The sequence below is a fragment of the Dipodomys spectabilis genome, unplaced genomic scaffold, assembly GCF_019054845.1.
Source record: "Dipodomys spectabilis isolate Male_0828 unplaced genomic scaffold, ASM1905484v1 ptg000009l, whole genome shotgun sequence".
NCBI lineage: Eukaryota > Metazoa > Chordata > Mammalia > Rodentia > Heteromyidae > Dipodomys > Dipodomys spectabilis.
Genome location: NW_024870686.1, coordinates 25,247,613 through 25,267,958, shown reverse-complemented (window position 1 = coordinate 25,267,958; position 20,346 = coordinate 25,247,613). Strand labels below are relative to the sequence as shown.

General features: G+C 33.9%; 1 protein-coding gene across 1 annotated transcript in view; it reads left to right on the top strand.

Moving 5' to 3' along the window:
• The window catches only part of Galntl6 (polypeptide N-acetylgalactosaminyltransferase like 6), an 813,988-nt gene that overhangs the window by 309,427 nt on the left and 484,215 nt on the right, over window positions 1–20,346 (top strand). The window contains exon 3 of the mRNA XM_042702130.1: window positions 13,329–13,467. Coding sequence (XP_042558064.1) covers window positions 13,329–13,467 — 139 coding nt within the window. The remainder of the gene's footprint in view (window positions 1–13,328; window positions 13,468–20,346) is intronic.

The following is a 20,346-nucleotide window of genomic DNA, read 5'->3' as shown; positions in this document are numbered from 1 at the left end:
TTCTTTTATATCATTTTCCACCCTGATGGATGTTAATGTTTGCTCAGTATGGCTTCCCCTAGCTAGAGCAAAGTCAGTGTGATCCATCATTTACCTTGATAGAATGCCCTTATTTTCAGAATGTAGGAAAACCAAGTCCTCCCTTCTAATGTCCTCCCTTTATTAGGTCCCACCTCTTTTCCACTATACATTTTCCTCTCTAGATTAATTTTTAATAAGATTTTTATTGTGAAACTACTATACAGAGGGATTACAGTTACATGAGCAAGGTAATGAGTATATTTCTTATCCAGCATTGTTGCCTCCTCCTTTGTTTTTTCCCTACCATCCCTTCCCTCCCACCTCCACAACTACACATTAATTTTAACCTATTTCAATACAGAAGTGCAAATCTATCTTTATATTATAAATACATATATTATTTCCCAAAAAAGGAAAGTGAAAGATTTCTATCCATGAAAATGCAAAGAAGCAAATAGGTCAGACATTTCATTTTTTATAAGGGCCTTGGCTTTTTCAAAGAACAAAGGTTCAGTTTGCTCACCTCTTGACAGAAGCCAATTAGTAGAGAGACACCTAAGTGGCAGAGAAAGACCTTTATTTTGATGGGGTAGCTGATGAGAAAAATAGCTGGAGTATCACAGTAAGGACCATCTTAACTAACAACCACGAGAGCTAATGCAGAAAACCTAAGGAAGTCTATTTTTAACTACAGGCAGGTGGACACTAGAGTACTCATTAACCCTGCAGTGGTCCATTTTTAATGGGTATTCTAGTGTTATTGGAAGGTCATCACATGTTCTAGATTTTATACATCTAAAGAAAGGTTACCAATTAGAGTGCTTATGACTGATGTTTTCTTGTTCCTTTTTCTTGGATAGCTGACTTCAAATCTGAATCATTTAGCTTTGTGCCTTTTTCTCCTTCTTTAATGTAGAATTCAGGGCAAAGGTAATGAAATAAAAGTCAACCTTGCAACAGGACAATTTGCTAAAGACAAGTTAGCTCATTAGGGAGGTTCAGTAAGTCTATTCCAAAAGACGCTCTCAGTATTCAGTGAATCCTAAAGTAATTCATGGACTAAAGGTGGACTACAAATGATGTCACAACTAGAGTGCAAAATCCCCCCAAATGCATCCATTTGAACCAAAGAGAAAACGAGATAGACAAATGTGCAATCATGTGGAGCCATAGCTGTGGAATGGACGAAGGAGCTCCCAGGGAACAGAGACCAGGACTAAGGAGAAAGTCTATTCCACCATACCCAGACAAGTGTGCCCAGGCATGGTAGCCCAGTGCTAGTTCCAAGATACTTTAGACAAGATTCAGAGATCTATCTTTCCTTCTTTTTAAAATATACATATCAAATCTTCTCTTTTTATTCCAGAGTTTCTATTGAGTAGAGAATTATATTTGTTACTTACTAGCTCTTTGGTCTAAAGAACTCAGACCTACAGCCCATCCAGAATCGAAGGCTTTTAGTAATTATTTTTCTGATTAAACGCCAAAAAAAAAACCCTCCAATACTTAAAAACAGAATGCTACTAACACAGCTCATGTGTATTAGTTTCTTTCTAAGGATTTTTCTTTAAATACTAACTTTGGCTTAAGAGTTATTTAATCACATTTTACCCAAGGACTTTCTTTTCATGATATTCCATTTGTAATGTGTAAATTACAAACAATTTTCTGCCACTTTAAATTAAAAGAAATATTCCAATTATTTGAAAGTAGTCCTTCAATTTCAAAGTATTCCGTCCTTGAAACAAATTCTAAATGCTTGGCTTGCTTATGTGATGTTGCCAACATACCCCTTTGTGGGACATGATGCGCACACACCCATACAATCTGCTGAATAACTACGCTACTGAGACATAAAACGCACATACCTACAGCAATCTGCTGAATGAGAAATGCTATATGCTCTTATCTATTGGTTCTAAGAAAGCATACAACAGGAAACAAAAGCAAACATATTGCCCACATTTTTAAATATAATAACTATTAACTTCTTATTTAAGTTTATAAAATATAATTCCTTTCTTGTCAGTCATGGGGCTTGAATTCGGGGCCTAGGCACCATCTCTGGGCTCTAAGCTCAAGTCTAGCACTCTACCACTTTGTACCACACCCCACTATCAGTTTTTTGTTGGTTAATTGGAGATAACTGTCCCACAGACTTTCCTGCCCTGGCTTTGAACCATGTTCCTCAGATCTCAGCTTCCTGGGTAGCTATGATTATAGGCATGAGCTACTGGCATCCAGCTATAATTACATTTTTATGAAATATCAATCACAAATGAAGGGACTAAATTAACATTAAAACCTCAGCCAAGGATATAGCTCAGTTGTAAGAAACATCCTTACCATATTCAATCCTAAACACAGGAAAAGAAAAAAGAATAAATAAAACTTTGGATGTACCCTCATTAAAAATCATGATCAAAAAGGATTCCCAATATTAGATTTTCTCCTTTAAACTTCTTTTGAATTTTCCTACTAAATCATTATGGCATAAACACAAGCAGGAGATGTATCCCCAACTCAATATCCTTAACTTAATCACCTCAATAAATCCTTTTTTGCCATTGCTGTGATTAACCTCTTAAATATATCCTCCAAAATTCATGTTCTGAAGGCTTGGCTGGCAGTCTGTGAATCAGGTGGGAGGTCATGGTGTTTATTTAAGAGATGAGGCTCAGTGGAGTATATTAGGACACTGGGGATGTCTTTGAAGGGAACTGGGAAACATCAACCCTTTTTTCTCTCTGCGTTTATTTGCCATCACCCATGAGAGAAGTAGCCTCCTCTGCCACACTATAATATTCTGCCTTACCACAATTCTAAATGTAGGGAACTGATAATAGACCACAGCTTCTGAAACCCTAAGCCCAAATAAACATTTCATAGTTTAAAGTGATTGGTCTTAGTATTTTGTCATAATTACTAGTATGGAAATCTGAGTACACACAAACACACCGTGTAATGATGTGCAAAGGCCTTTTATCTATATGAACTCAGATATGGACATCTTGAGAGGTCCTTATATGACCTACCATAAGATATAAAAATGAAAAAACTACACAAGGATACATGTAGAAGTTATTACAGGAGAATACATTTGCTGCAATGAGCTGATGTCACCAGTTTATTACTCCAACTATTAGCCATTATCTTTGTCAAATGACTTCAATGTTTCATCTACCAAGATTAGAATGTACCTAAGTCCTTTATTTTGACCTTACTATATTGTTCAACTTGGTCAATAGCATAACTAGGTTTGAAAAATGAATGCTTAAATATACTAATTCCTTAGAACTCCAGACATTCCTGAGTAGTGCATGCTAGGCCTACTAAGGTTGGCCTGTTAGTTCAACATCTAGATGAAGCAAACAAACATTGAGCTAGCTTCAGCTGATATTCAACATCACCTGAGCTCAGCCTAATACTATAGCTACTCTATGGACAATCTGCAACATCTAAGCAAACAGATTGTTCACAAAGAACTAAACTTTATATTTTAATGTACTTTGGCTTTAACTGAGTAATACAATAACAGTTTAACTCCAACTAAAGCTATCAAAACACTGGATTTTAAAATATGACGCAGGGTCATAGGGGAGCTCTATGTGAAGTCTTTTCAGAAACCTCCATACTGCTTTCCAAAGTGGTTGAACAAGTTTACACTCCCACCAACAATGCAGTAAGGTTCCCGTCTGTCCACATCCCCTCCAGCATCTGTTGTTGCTAGAGTTCTTGATTATAGCCATTCTAACTGGGGTGAGGTGGTATCTCAATGTTGTTTTGATTTGCATTTCTTTTATGGCTAGGGAGGTTGAGCATTTCTTCATGTGTCTATTGGCCATCCTTCTTTCTTCTTCAGAGAAGTTTCTCTTCAAGTCTTTAGCCCACTTATTTATTGGGCAGTTGTTTCTTTGAGGATTTGTTGTTGGGGGATTTAATTTTTTGAGTTCCAAGTGTATTTTAGATATGAGACCCTTGTCCGTTGTATGGCTAGTGAAGATCTTATCCCAATCTGTGGGCTTTCTATTGATCTTGCTAGCTATGTCCTTTGCCATGCAGAAGCTCTGCAACTTCATGCAATCCTATTTGTCCAACCTTTCCACTTTTGGGCATTTACCCAAATGTTTACAAACAAGACTACACTAAAGCTACCAGCACAACTATGTTTATTGCAGTATTATTTACCATGGCTAAGATATGGAACCAACCCAGATGCCCCTCAGTAGATGAATGAATCAAGAATATGTGGTATATATACACAATGGAATTCTATGCCTCCATCAGAAAGAATGACATTTCCCCATTTGTTAGGAAATGGAAAGGCTTGGAAAAAAATTATATTAAGTGAAGTAAGCCAAGCCCAAAGAAACATAGGTTTCCCTTATTTGCAATATCTAGTATATGTGATTCAAGCAGGAATGGTCAAATAATGTGATGTTAGGAAAATGAACCCTTAGATATGTATTTAAATGTTTTTTTTTCTTTCATGCATTTGTTTCTAACTCATTTATAAGATTATCTCTTTATTGCTTTGTATGTTCCTCCCCCATAGTATAACCCCTGCTTTCACTATATTTGATGTAGGTATAATTTGTGGAGGAGATGGGGAAAAACAAGTCGTTTAAGGATACAAGTGGACCCGATGCAACTATGAGAAGTACAAGTTGTCATGTCAAAAACGAACTTTACAACTTTGGTGTGGGGTGGGAGGGGGGGATCGGGAGGGGGGGGCGAGGGGAGGCTGGGAAGGGATGTGAAGGGTAAACAAAGGAGGAGGCTGCAATGCTTGATAAGAAATGTACTCATTATCTTGCCCATGTAATTGTAACCCCTCTGTACAGTATGTTCATAAAAAATAAAAATAAAAAAATGCTGAAAAAAAATAAAAATTAAAAATAAAATAAAATAAAATATGACGCAGACCACAGTAACTGGGAAACATTAATAACTGGATTATAAGAAAATTGAACAGTTTGCTTTTTCAAAAGATATTCAGTGAGAATGTAGCATAGTAACTGAAAAAAATGGCTCACTAATTACTTATAAGAAAAAAGAAACAGACAAATTCATATGTAAAAGACTGATAATCCTGTTAGTTCCACATCATTGCTCTATTTCATCAAAGTTTCTAAGGCAAAGTGAGAATACAAGATAATGCTATGTACCAAATGACTAAAGAAATCACCAATTGGGAGAGCTCATTTATACTGATGCACAGTCTACCACACACCTCTGAAGGAAGGAAGCTGCTACTACAAAGCTGGTAAACTGTTCAGCAGCAAGTGGTAATTTGGAAATTGGAGATTTGTTTCTGTTTGAGAAAAAGAATGGAGTCCAGTACAGATAAGCACTCTGAGGCTGGGGAAGGCTGGTATAAGATCAGGTTCACAGCACCAGAAGCCAAGCCTAGTAAAGCTTCATAGACTATGGTGAAGAGAAAGCAGACAACATCAAATACAATAGAAAAACATAATGAGGATTTATGCGGAGTACAGTAATTATTCAAATTACATTTTTACTTTCCTCTCTCGTATGTGGAAAATGAATCACCATGGGACAAAAACTAAAAGCCAAAGGAACAGTTAGGATTATGTTAACAATCCGTAACTAAGAGGATTGCACCAATGGTGATGGAAGTGGAAAGCAGAAATGAGATTCTTAAGGTATTTTGGTGGCATAATCAATGATTGGTTATTTTGGAACTAATAGTTAAAACAAGAGAAAGAAAGGTCTTCTAAATTCTGGGGTTGAGTATTTTGGTACATGATCTTGTTTGTCCATTTATTAAGATGAAGAAATAGTTAAATGAGTCATTTAGCCCTGAATTTTGTCGTTCTAATTACTTTGAGAGATTGTTTTATTTCCATTCATAATACATTTATAAACTTGATCATGAATAATTGTGTTATGATTCATTGCAGGGTTTTCGAAAGAGAAAGAAATGGGTAAATGTGTAGATAGATAATCCAATAATTTTCTCCAATCAACACTACTGAAAGTTTAGATAAGGGATGAGAATTACATCTCTCCATAGTTCTATGTAAAACTATTTTATAGCCCACAGATTTTTTTTTCTGAATTAGTCTGAATTAGTAACCTCTCCATGAGGAAGTCTATTTTGTATGAATGGTAAGAACATTAGAACAAATCGAAGCCATATAACATTGGTAATGAAATCTTACTTTGGGTTTTTAATAATTTGTGTTTTCCCTAAATAATTCAGGACCAAAAATCCATATGCTGATATGTTTTATCCAAGTTGTATTGATTTATTGTTAAAAAAGCAATATGTAGGTATAAGAAAAATTGTTACACTGCCTCTGATATTATTCTGTCTCTGAAGATCATAAATATCTTTATAGTATATCTTAGAAATATAGTTATTTAATATCTCATTTTTCTAAACAAAGAGTTTATAAGTGATTTTAACAAGACTAGAAGCTAACCAAAGTAATATATTGCTTTTTTGATATATCTTTATCTATTTTCTCTGTGAAAACTTATTTTGACATGAAAATAGTAATTTAATACTATTTATACAGATTATCTTTATGGTAATTAGTAATGAACATTAAAAATAGAACAGATTGAATATAATGCCAAGTATTGAACAGAAATATATTATAAATAGTGGTTAAATACTATATACAAATATTTTGGCTTTCAATTTCCAAATTAAATATCCTGGAAAAAATGTTCACTTTTCAGAATTTCAGATTATTCATTAGTTTCAAGAGAAGGTCTGCATATCCTTTTTGTGATTCTACTGGTGAAATATGAGAAAATATTAATATCTACATCAACGACCAAATGTAGCAAATTATTTTCTAAACTAAAATGTAATTTTACTTCTTACCCTCTCATTTTGACTAGCTAATATCCTAAATCTTTCTTTTGAAAACATGATGGAATGTGGAACACGAAATATTAAATTATTATAAAAAGTTATTCACCCATCCGCTGGAATATTTCACTACAGATTATAATCCCTTTGGTTTGTTTCTAACCACTATCAAACCAAAAGAAAGTAGACCAAAAATTCTTATCAGTGAAATTAACCCGTTATAATTGCCTGGCCAATTTCTACAATAATTAAGATAGAAAGTAGAGCCTGTATTGATTGTCTTTGTTAAAAGGATTTCTTGCTGAACAATAATTTTTGACATGCTAGTTCTACTCATAAGTCTATGTGGAAAGTCAGAGGCGATATTTTGTCAGAGTTTGAACTTATGTTTCATATATATAAGTGGTATGTTATAAGATTTGGCATTAGATTTGAGCATTAAAGTGACCTGTGCAATATATCCTGCCTACTTATATTTTCCTATAGTTTGGAAGTAAAAAAGTCCTGAATAAGCAAACTTCTATCACCACCCACTCATGTAGGTAAATTGACTTTGTGCTATAGATAGATAGGTAGATAGATAGATAGATAGGTATGTCTATTATGTAAAACACAATTTTTATTAATGTTATTATTATCTTTAAGTAGTTATAAAAACCAATCAATTAAATAAGTCTTTGAGATTACGTGTACAATGCACATTTTATTATTTAGAATTTTTCTTCCCAAATACAGTGGCAAATCTTTACAAATTAAGTCATGTTTCCATTTGTTCACCACCAATTCTCAAGCAAAACATTCTTTTTTATTGTAAAAATTCTGTACAGAGGGGTTACAACTACATGGGCAAGATAATGAGTACATTTCTTATCAAGCATTGTTGCCTCCTCCTTTGTTTCCCCTTCCCATCTCTTCCCATCTCCCACCCCCCCCCCCCACACCACTCCCACCTCAGCCCCGGCCAAAGTTGTAAAGTTCGTTTTTCGACATAACGACTTGTACATCTTATTTTTGCAATGGGTCCACCTGTATCCCTATTTAAACGATTTGTTTTTTCCCTTCCCCTCCACAAATTATACCAACATCAAATACAGTGAAAGCAAGGGCTATACCATGGGGGAGGGACATACAAAGCACCAAAAAGATTGTGAGACTTGGTTCAGTAATTCTCACTTGTAATCCTTAGTTGAATTAATGAATTTTTAAATGACTTTCAAAAACTTTGATTCAATAAATTATTTTAGACATGCTACTTTATGTCAGCAAATTGTAACTCAAGTGTTAGCTGATTTGAAATTACAGTCTATCTAAAACATACCAGCCATTCATATATTAATTGATCAAGATTTGACAATTCAGAGAGTATATCAACAATAATTGAAATACCAATTTAACTATTTGCATTTTTCTCTTCTCCTATCTATTCATTTCATTATCTGTTCGAGGATAACTGCAAATGGCTTCCTTTAAAAGGTGGAAGCCTTGTATGTCCCTCCTCCACAGTATAACCCCCGCTTTCACTATATTTGATGTCAGTATAACTTGTGGAGGAGATGGGGAAAAACCAGTTGTTTAAGGATACAGGTGGACCTGTTGCAACAATGAGAAGTACAAGTTGTCATGTCCAAAACGAGCTTTACAACGTCGGTGCGGGGGGTAGGGGGTGGGGGGGGTGGGGGGGTGGGGGGGAGGGGGGAAGGGGGGGGAAGGAGAAGGATTGGGATTGGGGGGGAAGGGGGAGGCTGGGAAGGGATGTGAAGGGTAAACAAAGGAGGAGGCTGCAATGCTTGGTAAGAAATGTACGCATTATCCTGCCCATGTAATTGTAACCCCTCTGTACAATATGTTCACAAATAAAATAAAATTAAATTAAAAAAAAATAAAAGGTGGAAGCTAAACTATCCCACAGTGATCCTAAACAAATATTTAAAATCATCCTATGTGGGAAAAAATATTGTCTTTGTAACACATTGAGAAAACATTGTGCTTCTATAGGTGGCTACTCCCTTTGCCTTTGAAGTTTCTCTTCCAATTGTTACTTAGATAGAAAAATAAAAATTAATTTATGAGAGGCTAAGATTACTGAAGAAAAGTTCAGACAATTTTTTTCTAAGTTTTGCTGTCTCCTTTTGACATTGTCTCACTATTTAGACTGTTCTAATCGATACTTTACCATTATTCTTAATTGTCTCCCAACTATACTATAAATGACCTTCTATAATAAGCTCCTTTTCTAAGGTTCCTTTTTTTCTTGTATTTGAAAATATCAGTGTTTTAATTATTGTTCGCCCGGTTTGTGTTATCTGACAATTATCACACTTTATCTTCCTAACTGACATTATAAAATAGTTGTTTTATTATGCTATTTCTTTGTCTTACTAGTAACAGTTCTTTAACCAGAATATATATAGAAATTGTGGAACTGACTGACATTTATAAAGCATATTCTGTTGGTATTTCCCAAAGTGATTGTTATTTAATGTGGCTTGAGAAGCTACAGCTTTACAGGCTGGCGCCGACTTGCTAGGGATTCACTCTTAGAAGAGCTATTGCAACAATGCCAACCTGGTTGTGGCTACTCAAGGGTTATAAGGGAAATGGAAATGAGACCTTGAATTCAAATTGTCCCAGTGTCTGCCTAAACTAAAAGCTCATTTCATGAGTAGTGAACTCTCCCAGAAGAGAAAAGAATCCTCCCTTTTGTAGACACCTACTCTACTTTTGCTAAGAGTTTTTAACTCTTCTCAGGATGTCTTGACTATTATTCATTGTAGTTAGTATAGAATCATCTTAGAGTTTGCTTGTAGAAACTTGTTTCTCTAATCATCTTGTAACTCACTTGTAGAAATTTATTTTACTTATCTAAATCATGTTAAAACACGCTAAGTGTTTTACTCAAATTTAGCTTGTTTGGCCAGAACTTTTTCTTCTATTTTGTCCTCTGTGATGAATTATGCTCAATTATTTTATTTACTTTATTGTGGAAAAAAGGCTATTACAACTCTTGGTTCAGCGAATTACTCTCTGATATTTGTTTTGGGTTCAGTTGACTTTAAACTGATAATAGTAAACTGGTAAGTTCTTCTGAGTTTGAGGAATAGAGACAATTTTTAATTAAAATGTAAAAACTCCATTTTGTCCAAAGAATCTTATAGTTTGTATTTAAATCCTACTAGTAACATTGTCTTTAACTTAGTATGAGGCACCGCTCTGATTTGGTAGATTTTAATAACATACCCAAATGTATAAATCTTTTCATGTTGTGTTCTTTTTAAAAGCCCAATACATCTTAGTTTCTCTCTATGTAGTTATTTTAATTACTCAGGAAATGAGTGCATATTGAATCTCACCTGACCTTTAGGTTTTCCTACAAGGATCACATGGTCTAACATTACAATCATTCAAAGGTACACACACACTGAGGTACTTTCATCCAAATAAAACAAAATAAGAAAATGATGTAATTTAAGAGATTCAACTTACATTTCAGAAAAGGAATAGCCAATACAATGATAAATTATAATATAAAGGAAACAAAACCCACTGGCATGAACAAGCAAATCATCTTTAAAAAGAAAAGAGGTAAAGTACATTGCAAGCAAATTTATTAACAATCCACTAACAGTCTGGGAACAGAAGGGTTTAATAGAGTCATCAAAGAGTAAAATTCTATTCCATGCACATATTTTATCATAAAATTATATTCCATGCACATATTCATATGCAATCTGCAGGTTCAATGAAATCAATCCTGTTATTACATCTAAGAAACTCAGGGAAAGAAAATGTTCATGCGTGAGGCATACAATTTGGACGAAGCCTGGACTATTTGCAAAGCAGGAAATATTCTGGTATGATGAGAATTGATAATACAACTTACAAGAATACAGATAAGATGAAATATGGTTGCTATATAATCAGTGAAATGAAGAAAGGACAGTGCAATATAAATGAAAAATACCTGAAAGTTGCAGCATGTGAGAAAAGATACTTCGCCAACTTAACATTGTACATTAAGTACAATGTTCAACTAATTAAAGATAATAAAAGTATAATTTTAAAAATAAATGAGACAAATTCAATAGCAAATAATCTAGAAAGTACCCATGAAATTAAGTCCCTTTGGAAAAATATGATTACAATTTATAAATAAAAAGTAGAGATTTCTAATATTCATGAATTTTGACTTAGTTACTCTTTAAGAAGTTGCTGTAAGTCTAAAGCCTTTCTATATTCTGTGAAGAATGTCTTCACTCCTCTATGAATTGGAGATATTATGCTGAATATCAAAACATTTCTGCTTTGTGTAGTTTACATTCATAGGATAGAGTAAAAACACTCAGAGAAGTAAGTGATGTATAGTTAGAAGAAAATGAGTGCATGTGTAGCAGAGAAGGGCATAGAGTACTCCAGTAACTGTGTAATTTGAGTCTGTTGAGGGAAATTAACACAAGCAAATCGTATTTGAAGAGTGGTTGAGTACATAGAGTATGACAAGAGTTATCTTCAGGAACTCTCCAGAAAATACTGAAATCCTAATTTTCTTATCTTGTACTTTAGTTCAAATATTTCAAAGTCTCTCTAGGGTATTTCTGATCACATACACTTATATGTCCCAGTGTTCAATTTTTTGAGATATCTATCATTTTAAATAGACTTCATAAGAGACATGCAGAAACGGTGGGACAAAGAGTGAACAAATTCAGCAGTGATATTCAGTAGACACTATGTTGGAAATGAACTCTACAACTTGGTGGGGTCGGGAGATCAGGAGGGGAAAAAACTGGGAGAAAATGAGGGAGGGGGTAACACTGGTCAAAAAGAAAGGTACTTATTACCTGACATGTAACTGTAACCTCTCTTTACATCACCTTTACAATAAAATATTTAGAAAATAAGTATTTTGTAAACTGCAGATTCCAAATTCTTGCCTATACACATTGCTTTAGTAAGTAACTATGCTAGCTCTGGCCTTTTGAAAACATTTCATATGTTTTTATCTTCCAAGTTGTAGTTGAAACCTCATTTTATTCTAGCTCCAGTTTCATGTCCATACTAAAATCCTCAGTTTGGCAATTTTTGATGCTCCCAAAGGTTTATTATTCAGTTCTTGAAGGTCCACAAACAATACACTTCTTTCTCATAATAGCTGTTTTATTAATGTTCCCTGTATCTTCCCAAACACAATACATGCCTAGCTTGTGCCAGTCCTGGCTTCATTCTGTGTACATTTTCAATTTCACTACTCAGTGGTGCATTTAGTAGATAATCAATAAACATCAAACCTTGATAGTCATCCCAACCTACAAGACTGATGCTGTAAATAAAATGCCATTTTACCTGGGTGATGAATATATGTTCATTATGAGAAAATCACCATGAATTCTGTTTAGTATCTACTCTTTCATAAAGTATATACAATATACAATGCATATTTATAAGGCAGCAATTTTCCCTTAATACTTATACACTTAGATATTGTTATGCTTAATTATTTATAATATCTCATTTATACTTTCTATACTTATATGCTTCTTACATCTTATGCTATATTTTAGATATAGCAGATGGTACATTATTTGATATACTTAAAGGGAGAACTCTGGTTGCACCATTAGTAATAGTTAAATTATATATTCTAAAAAAGTTAAAGTAAGATGTCTAGAGAATAATAACCACAGTAAAGTCTTTTGAATATTATCATAAATTCAACCTGCAATATTTATTTGATTATTTGGGATATATGAAAGGTCATTTACTTGTTTTCACTTAGGTATTTATACAAAAGAAACACCAAAGTGCATGCTGCATTAGAGAATACAGGGGTCTATATTAGAAAGAAGTGCTGAAGTCTGGGCTAATTGGTGGCATTTGCCATGAAATCTCCTGGCGTTGTGGATAAAACATGTTTAGCAATGAAGAAATTTCTAGTATGGTCATTTCTGGCTCACAAATTTCCTGTTATAACTTAGAGAGCCATTCATTCATTTGAAACTCCTTCTACTGGTAGATTTAACGATCAGAATACCAAATTCATGCACAAAGAACATTAGTTTCCCTTTCATCAACAGGAGTTTAAAGAATGAATAAATGGATGAATCTAAAACTCAGCATTCAATATGGGTAAAAATATTATTGGAAAGAAGCATCATGTGGATAGGTAGTAAACACACACAGATGTGAAATTATTTAAGGCATAACAATGTAAAAATAATATGGAAAGATATATACTGGACATGTTTGAAATAGTTTCCTCTGAAATGTGAGATGACACTTTCTACTTCTCAATTGTTTGCTTTTAGAAATAAGAAGTATATTTCACTTCTCCGATTAAACTTAAACAATGTTCCATAGTCCTTACTGTTATTATCTTCTGTGGAACCCAGGAATGTGTGAAGATATCCAAGTCTTCATATTATTTTTCCCTAGAATAATACCTCACTTCATTTCTTCCTGTTAGGAAAAGGTGAACACGGGAAACCTTACCCTCTTACTGAAGGCGACCATGACGACTCAGCTTACAAGGAAAATGGATTCAATATTTTTGTCAGCAACAATATTGCTTTAGAAAGATCTCTGCCAGACATTCGCCATGCTAAGTGAGTACCAGCCATAGGGTGGGCAGGGTGAGCTTTTCTCTTTGATGCTTTTGTTCCTTTGATTGTTTTATTTATTTTTTTGTTGTGAAAATACCGTACAGAGAGGTTACAATTACGTGGGCAAGGTAATGAGTACATTTCTTATCAAGCATTGTTGGCTCCTCCTTTATTTCCCCTTCCCATCCCTTCCCATCTCCCTCTTCCCCCAACCCACCCCCCGCCAAAGTTGCAAAGTTCGTTTTTTGACATAACGACTTGAACATCTCACTGTTACAATGGGTCCACCTGTATCCCTATTTAAACGATTTGTTTTTTCCTTTCCCCTCCACAAATTATACCAACATCAAATACAGTGAAAACGGGGGTTATACCGTGGGGGAGGGACATACAAAGCAACAAAGAAATATCTTAGAATTATGTTAGAAACTATCGCAAGAAAGAAAAAAACATTTGAGTCCTTATCTTGGGGTTCATTTCGCCTCACATCAACTTATCTGACCGTTTCTGCTTGTCTCAGATATATATTAGTTATTGCAAATAAGGGAAACCATGGAACCTATGTTTCTTTGGGCCTGCCTTACTTCACGTAATGAGTATTATTCTGATATGTGTAACCAAAAATGTTACTCTAGTAATTTTGATTAAAGTTTTCATAGTCTTAAGTATGTTGAATATAAATTAGAATAAAAATGTTAAAATTCAAAAGAAAAGTAATAAATATGTATGAGGATCAATACACATTTTTCTCTGACTATATTTAATCTTTTAGCAAAATGAAATGTTTTAAGGTGATACTCATACTTCTTGCATTTACTAGGTAAAATATGAGCAAAAGGTTTTACTGTAATTATAATATTATAAAATGATCTACATATACTCACCTTCCCAGGCTTCTTGCTCACCTCAGGTGTCTGTGTTGCTTAACATGACCATAATTATAGTCCAAAGATAATGATTGCATATTCAGCTTCCTGATACTTTATGAATTGTTATGGCTTGTCAAGTATGAGTTTCAGATTTATTAAAAAATAGCCAACTATAGTTCAAATGGAAACAAGAAAATTACATATATAACTAAAATATACCTTTTCTCTTCTGACTGATATCTACTGCTAAATTGCTTTTTTTCTAGTGGATTATAATTTGCTGGTAGTTCAAACTAGGCCAAAGAGGCCAAGAATATAGAGTGTGACCAGAATTCAAAAAAGATTTTCAACGTGTATGTATTTGTCAATCTACTTATCTCTACTACTATGTTTACACATCTACCACTTCGATTTCCTTCTGGATAAACTGATGGTTGAGGCAGAAAACATCAGAGAAAATAAAATCACAGAAACAAATGAAAAGAAATAGTAGAAATTTATTCAACCAGTAATGTGAAATAGATGAAACTCTTTGCTTTGGGCAAAGGTAACTAACCCTTCAGGAAAATAACAATGGTTTGGGGGACTATTTTCTTATTGCCATATTGTATCCTTATAAAACTATTTGAAAACATAAAAGAATTACTGGTTTTCTCTTCAGGTTTTATGTATTTTACAATATCGTTAAGCAGAGGATTAATGTGAAGAACAAATCAATTTTTCCCTAAATGAATGCTTTATCTATTGGCCTAAGCCTTTTAAGCAGCCAAATTATTCCCAGGTTACCTGAAATTATCGACAGTAATTCCCACTGACCGAGAACATTTCTCGTTATGAGAAATTTTAATACCTAATTGCACACCATCAAAGATGCATTAAGTTGCATTGTTGGCATAATAAATATGCTCAGAGAATAATTTCCATCCACTTCCTTTCCACTTCCACACTTCCAGTCTCTTAACAGGTACTCAAGTGGAAAGTATTGAAGATGGAGAAGGCAGAAAATCACTCTTGTGAAAGGAAATCTGATATTTCCATTCTTCTCAAGAGGATATTTTTAGTGTAACCACTGCTTTTTAAGAAAAGAAAGACTTAAACAATCATAAAAAAAAGTTGAGAGAAGTATTTTTTAACTTTTATTAAATCGCCAAGTCTAGACTATGACGAAAACATTATATTAAACAACTATGGACGAAAACAAAGCTAACAGATGTTATTGCTATATTTTTACAGAAGCTGTATTTCTAAGACAAATTGCACAGTCTTTCAAGAATCCACTTTTTTTGACGTTTATGGATTTATCTGTGTCCCCCAAGTTTAATTTTTCAATATAGAGCCCTGAGTAAGTGGTTCAGGAAATTGAAAACTCCACCTGGCATATATTTCATTATTATCCATCCAACTTCTCTGCAGGTAATTGAGCATAGCCTGTTTATATTGTTGCAATATCCAAAAGAGAATGAAAAAATGTGTGAATTTGAAATGTAGCAATTTTAAGAATCCTTCCATTTGCAATCAGCCAAATGCAGCTGTGGGTTTCAGAGTACCTACATGGGCAAGAGTTCATTTTCCTTGGCTTTAGGATTTTTTTCATTGAAAACTATTGGTAAAATATTGCCTTGCGATTTTGCACAGGTTGACCACTCTAATGTGGATAGTATATTATTTATTTAACTGTTCTATTCTACATATCATTCTCTGTGCATACAAAGTCTCTGCACCTGTTCATAGTCTCAGAATTATTTTAAATTAGTTCTAGATGTTTTGGCTTAGTGGGCATTGTAGTTGACTGTAAAATAATTTACTCATAGTTACGTTGTTTCAGAAATCCTAACGCTCAAAGTATTATTTTAATTTTCTAATTGATTCTTTACTAGCATAAAAACTCCTTGGTTTTGTCTTGATTATTTCATGACATCCTCATAAATAAAGAATTTCCATCAGCAAGGAAAGTCTAATGGTTGTGTGCAATAATATAGTAAGTCTAAAATATATCCTAATAAAATCCCTTCAGCTATCCACTGAACTTTTTAACTTTATTTTTTCTAATGTTTATCATGTCTTTACCATGTAAATTAGTTTTGTCATTCCATCTATGCTTTCATATAAATATTTCCTCTACTGTTTTCAACCTTTTTAAAAATATTTTGGTTGAGTTTTATACATTTTAAAATAGATAATCTGTATACTGTAAATAGTCATCCTTTCCGCCAGTACCAGTTTACATCCACATCCCCACCACTTGAACTCTTCCTTTAGAACACCTTATCTTTGCATCTGGTTTAATGCTGGTAAGAATTTAGTATGAGAACTTTTGAGTGAAAAAGGTCCAGCTCTATTTATTTGTTTGTTTGTTTGTTTTATTGTTGGTGATGGAGCTTGAATAATGGGTCAAGGCTCTTTCCCTCAGCTCTTCATCTCAAGGCTAGCACTCCACCACTTGAGCCATAGTTTTCTGGTGGTTAATTGGAGATAAGACTCAAGGACATTCCTGCCCAGGCTGGCTTTGAATTGCAATCCTCAGATCTCAGCCTCCTGAGTAGCTCTATTTTAACATATTAATTCTCGAAGGCAATTGGACATTGTCTTTGTATTTAATCACCTATCTGAGATGTCACATGTATGTTTTGCATGTTGGAGATCATATGATTAATTATAGTTCAAAGGGGTTATATGACATCTATGCGAATACAAAATACACAGGAAATAGGAAAATTATAAAACTGCAGAATGGCCTACACAGAAAAGTGCAGATAAAGTTGTACATAATTACATTGTTATTAAGATAAGATTAAAGTACTTGAGCCAATCTTGTTTCCTGGGTATAATCATATTCACGCGTATTATAAGTATTCTTTAAAACGTAGTATAATCAATGTGTAAAAGAATAATTCTTATCTATAGAAGAAATAAATGAGATGGGGAAACATAAAAGATGTTTTGTTTAGAATCAAGATAAATGAGCCTTATTGTTTATTTATTTACTTATGCTTCTGTTTAAGAGTATATGTTCTTATGTAAGTACTTACAAATATGTGTATTTCTTAAAAGGAGCTGGAAATTTTTTAAATTAATATTTAGTATTAAAGACTGAGTGTTTGTATTTAGTATTGTGGCTTTCCCCCTCATCACTTCTTATTGATTCTTTTTTGTGTGTTGCTCATATTCTTTAGATAGAAATAGTTTTTGCTTCATAACATTGACAATAAATCTTGTATTGAGTGTTGAGAGAAAAACCTTGTGAGTCTCATCTCTTGAGAAAAAGTAGAATGTTTACAACCCCTTGGATGATATGATCACTTTCAGTGGTGTGACAGTCCTGTACCTTGTACAATCTCAGAGCCAACTCAAAAATTGTCTCAGAAATAATTTGATATGACCTTTATTATTGAGATTCTATTGGGAAGCCCTTTTGGATGTAGGCTGCATGTAATATCCAAAGTCGAACTCCAGTTCAGAGGATGCTTCAGTGTCAGAGTCACAGATCTTGCTGGAAAACATCAGACAGTTGCACTTCTGAAGGCCTGGAGTGTCCAAAGTGACAGCAGAATTCTATAGGCGAGGAAATCCCAAAGCAGAAAATGAAGGAGGAGCTGAGCCAAGCACGAGATGCTCTGTAACCCAAACTCATCCATCATGTCTCTTCCTTTCTCTTGGAAGCCTGTCTGAGAAGACAAGAGAGAGGACAGAAGTGTTTAATAGCTGTCCTGACGCCGGGGAACATCTGGCAAGAAACTGAATCTCCTCTTTGGCTAAAGAGTGCATGATATTTATTTTGTATTTGAAGAATAAAGCAAGCCATTCTTAACATATTTAGAATTTGCAGTAAATGTTTTACTTGAACTCCTGCCCACCAGGCAGTAGGTTAATTCTAAATAATTTCATGTCCCTAACATGCATGAGGATTCTGAAAAATTCAAATTGAATTTTTATTTACCCCCATTATTAAGTTTGGATGTAAATTTTGCTAATGTCCCCAACTAGATATTATTAAATTGAGACCAAGTTTGCCAAATCAGTTGTAGCAAAATTAACTCAGTTGAAGTTGGACACCAATGTCTCACTGTAATCCTAGCTACTCAGGAGACTGACATCAGAGGATCACAGTTCAATTCCAGCCATAGGAAGGTCAATGAGACTCATTTTCAACTAGCCATTCGAAAACCAGAAGTGGACCTGTGGCTCAATTGATACAGCACTAGCCTTAAGTAATAAACCTCTCAGAGACAGCACCTAGGCCCTACGTCCAAACCCCAGGAATGGCATACACATAAAAAATTATTCATTTATTTCTTGTCTTTTGATGACAATGGATGATAATGAGCTGATCTTCCTGGTTCCTTTTCTACTTTTCCATTTATAGCATAGAGATGAAGATTATAAGAAAAGTGTATTCTATTCCCAAAATTAAAATTTCAATATATAATTAAAATTGAGTCCATCTTTGTTTATCAGATATCATAATTATATGTTCATATTCATTTCACTAATTTTCTCTCAATATGCTTAAAACATTTGTTGTAATTGTATCTGGTATAGAAAAATGTTATTTAACTGTTTGACTTGTCTATTTAATGCCAAAACTTACTAGAAATGTTTGAGTTTAACCATCCAAAAACATGCAAGAATGTCTTAAAAATAGCTCAGTCTCAAAAACCTTCATCAAAATAGGATTGACACTGGCGGATTGGTTTTCTTTCGTGTTTTTATGATATGTTGTGAAATTGATTAAATATTTTATTAATAAAATTTACAAGTGAATTCAGAACCAGAATTACTTATAACCCAAGTTCTGTGTGAGTGTTTATTCTACTTAGAGATAACACTGTCCCAGAAGGAATTGGAATATGTATACTTTAAGATCAACTATTTTCCATACCAGGGGATTTCTGATGAAGTAAATAGAAAAATACAAAAGCCAAAATAATAAGCAGCAAGTTGCAAAGAGAAAGGGTTACAAATAATATATAAACTGGTTCTTCCAAAACTGTTATGCAATGAGTGTTTTCAATATTTTGGTGGATTATGAACAATTGTATAGACATTAGAATGCAAATGTGATTTTAAGAGCCAAGAGAAAAATTTACAATGAAATGGAAACAACAAAAAACTAGCATATAACCTTATATTTTGATGACAACTTCAAAGATTTGGAAGTTCTTTTTATCACTATAAATAAAAGATTTATCACTGTTGAAATGAAAATCCTCCTAGAAGAGATAGCAGTTTAAGAGCTGTCAGGCATTTAGCCCTTGAAGGAAATGATGGATCAGAAAGCTGACTCCTTGAAAAGTCAAATGAGGACAAGTCTGGGAACCTCATGTTTAAAGAATGGTAATATGAAAGTTCTTCACAGGCAGAAAATAATAAACCCGCTAGAAATAAATTTCCTGCTTCAAAACCACATTTATTGGTTTTCAAATTTCATATTCTATAACCTTATGATAAGAAAAAATAAACTGGAGAGTTAGCATTAAATTTGAGAAATAGATTTACTTCTTTAAAGAAAATGGATACCATCAGATATAGAAGTACATGTCTCTAATCTCAGCACCAGAGAGGATGATGATAGAAGCCAGACTGTGCTACATGGTCAGATCCTGTCAGGATGAAAAGCAAAGAAGGGAAAAAGAGAGAAAGGAAAAGAAGGTAGGAAGGAAGGAAGGAAGGAAGGAAGGAAGGAAGGAAGGAAGGAAGGAAGGAAGGAAGGAAGGAAGGAAGGAAGGAAGGAAGGAAGGAAGGAAGGAGAGGAAGTGATTGAATCAGTGGAATTTTTTGCATATTAATCTACCAACAGTAAATCTAAATTCACTCCTTTCTTGTTTTACATCCATCAACAGAAATTTACCAACGTTAAGTGTCATGATAAGAGTGTAGCTTACAGTTAATCAGGAATATGAATCTCAAGAAATTCTACCATTCTGAAGAGAGTGCTAGATGTTTATTTTCAAACTAGTGAGCTATGTAATCTTCAAGTATTGTTACAGAATGGATTAGAGGTTAGATTACAGCG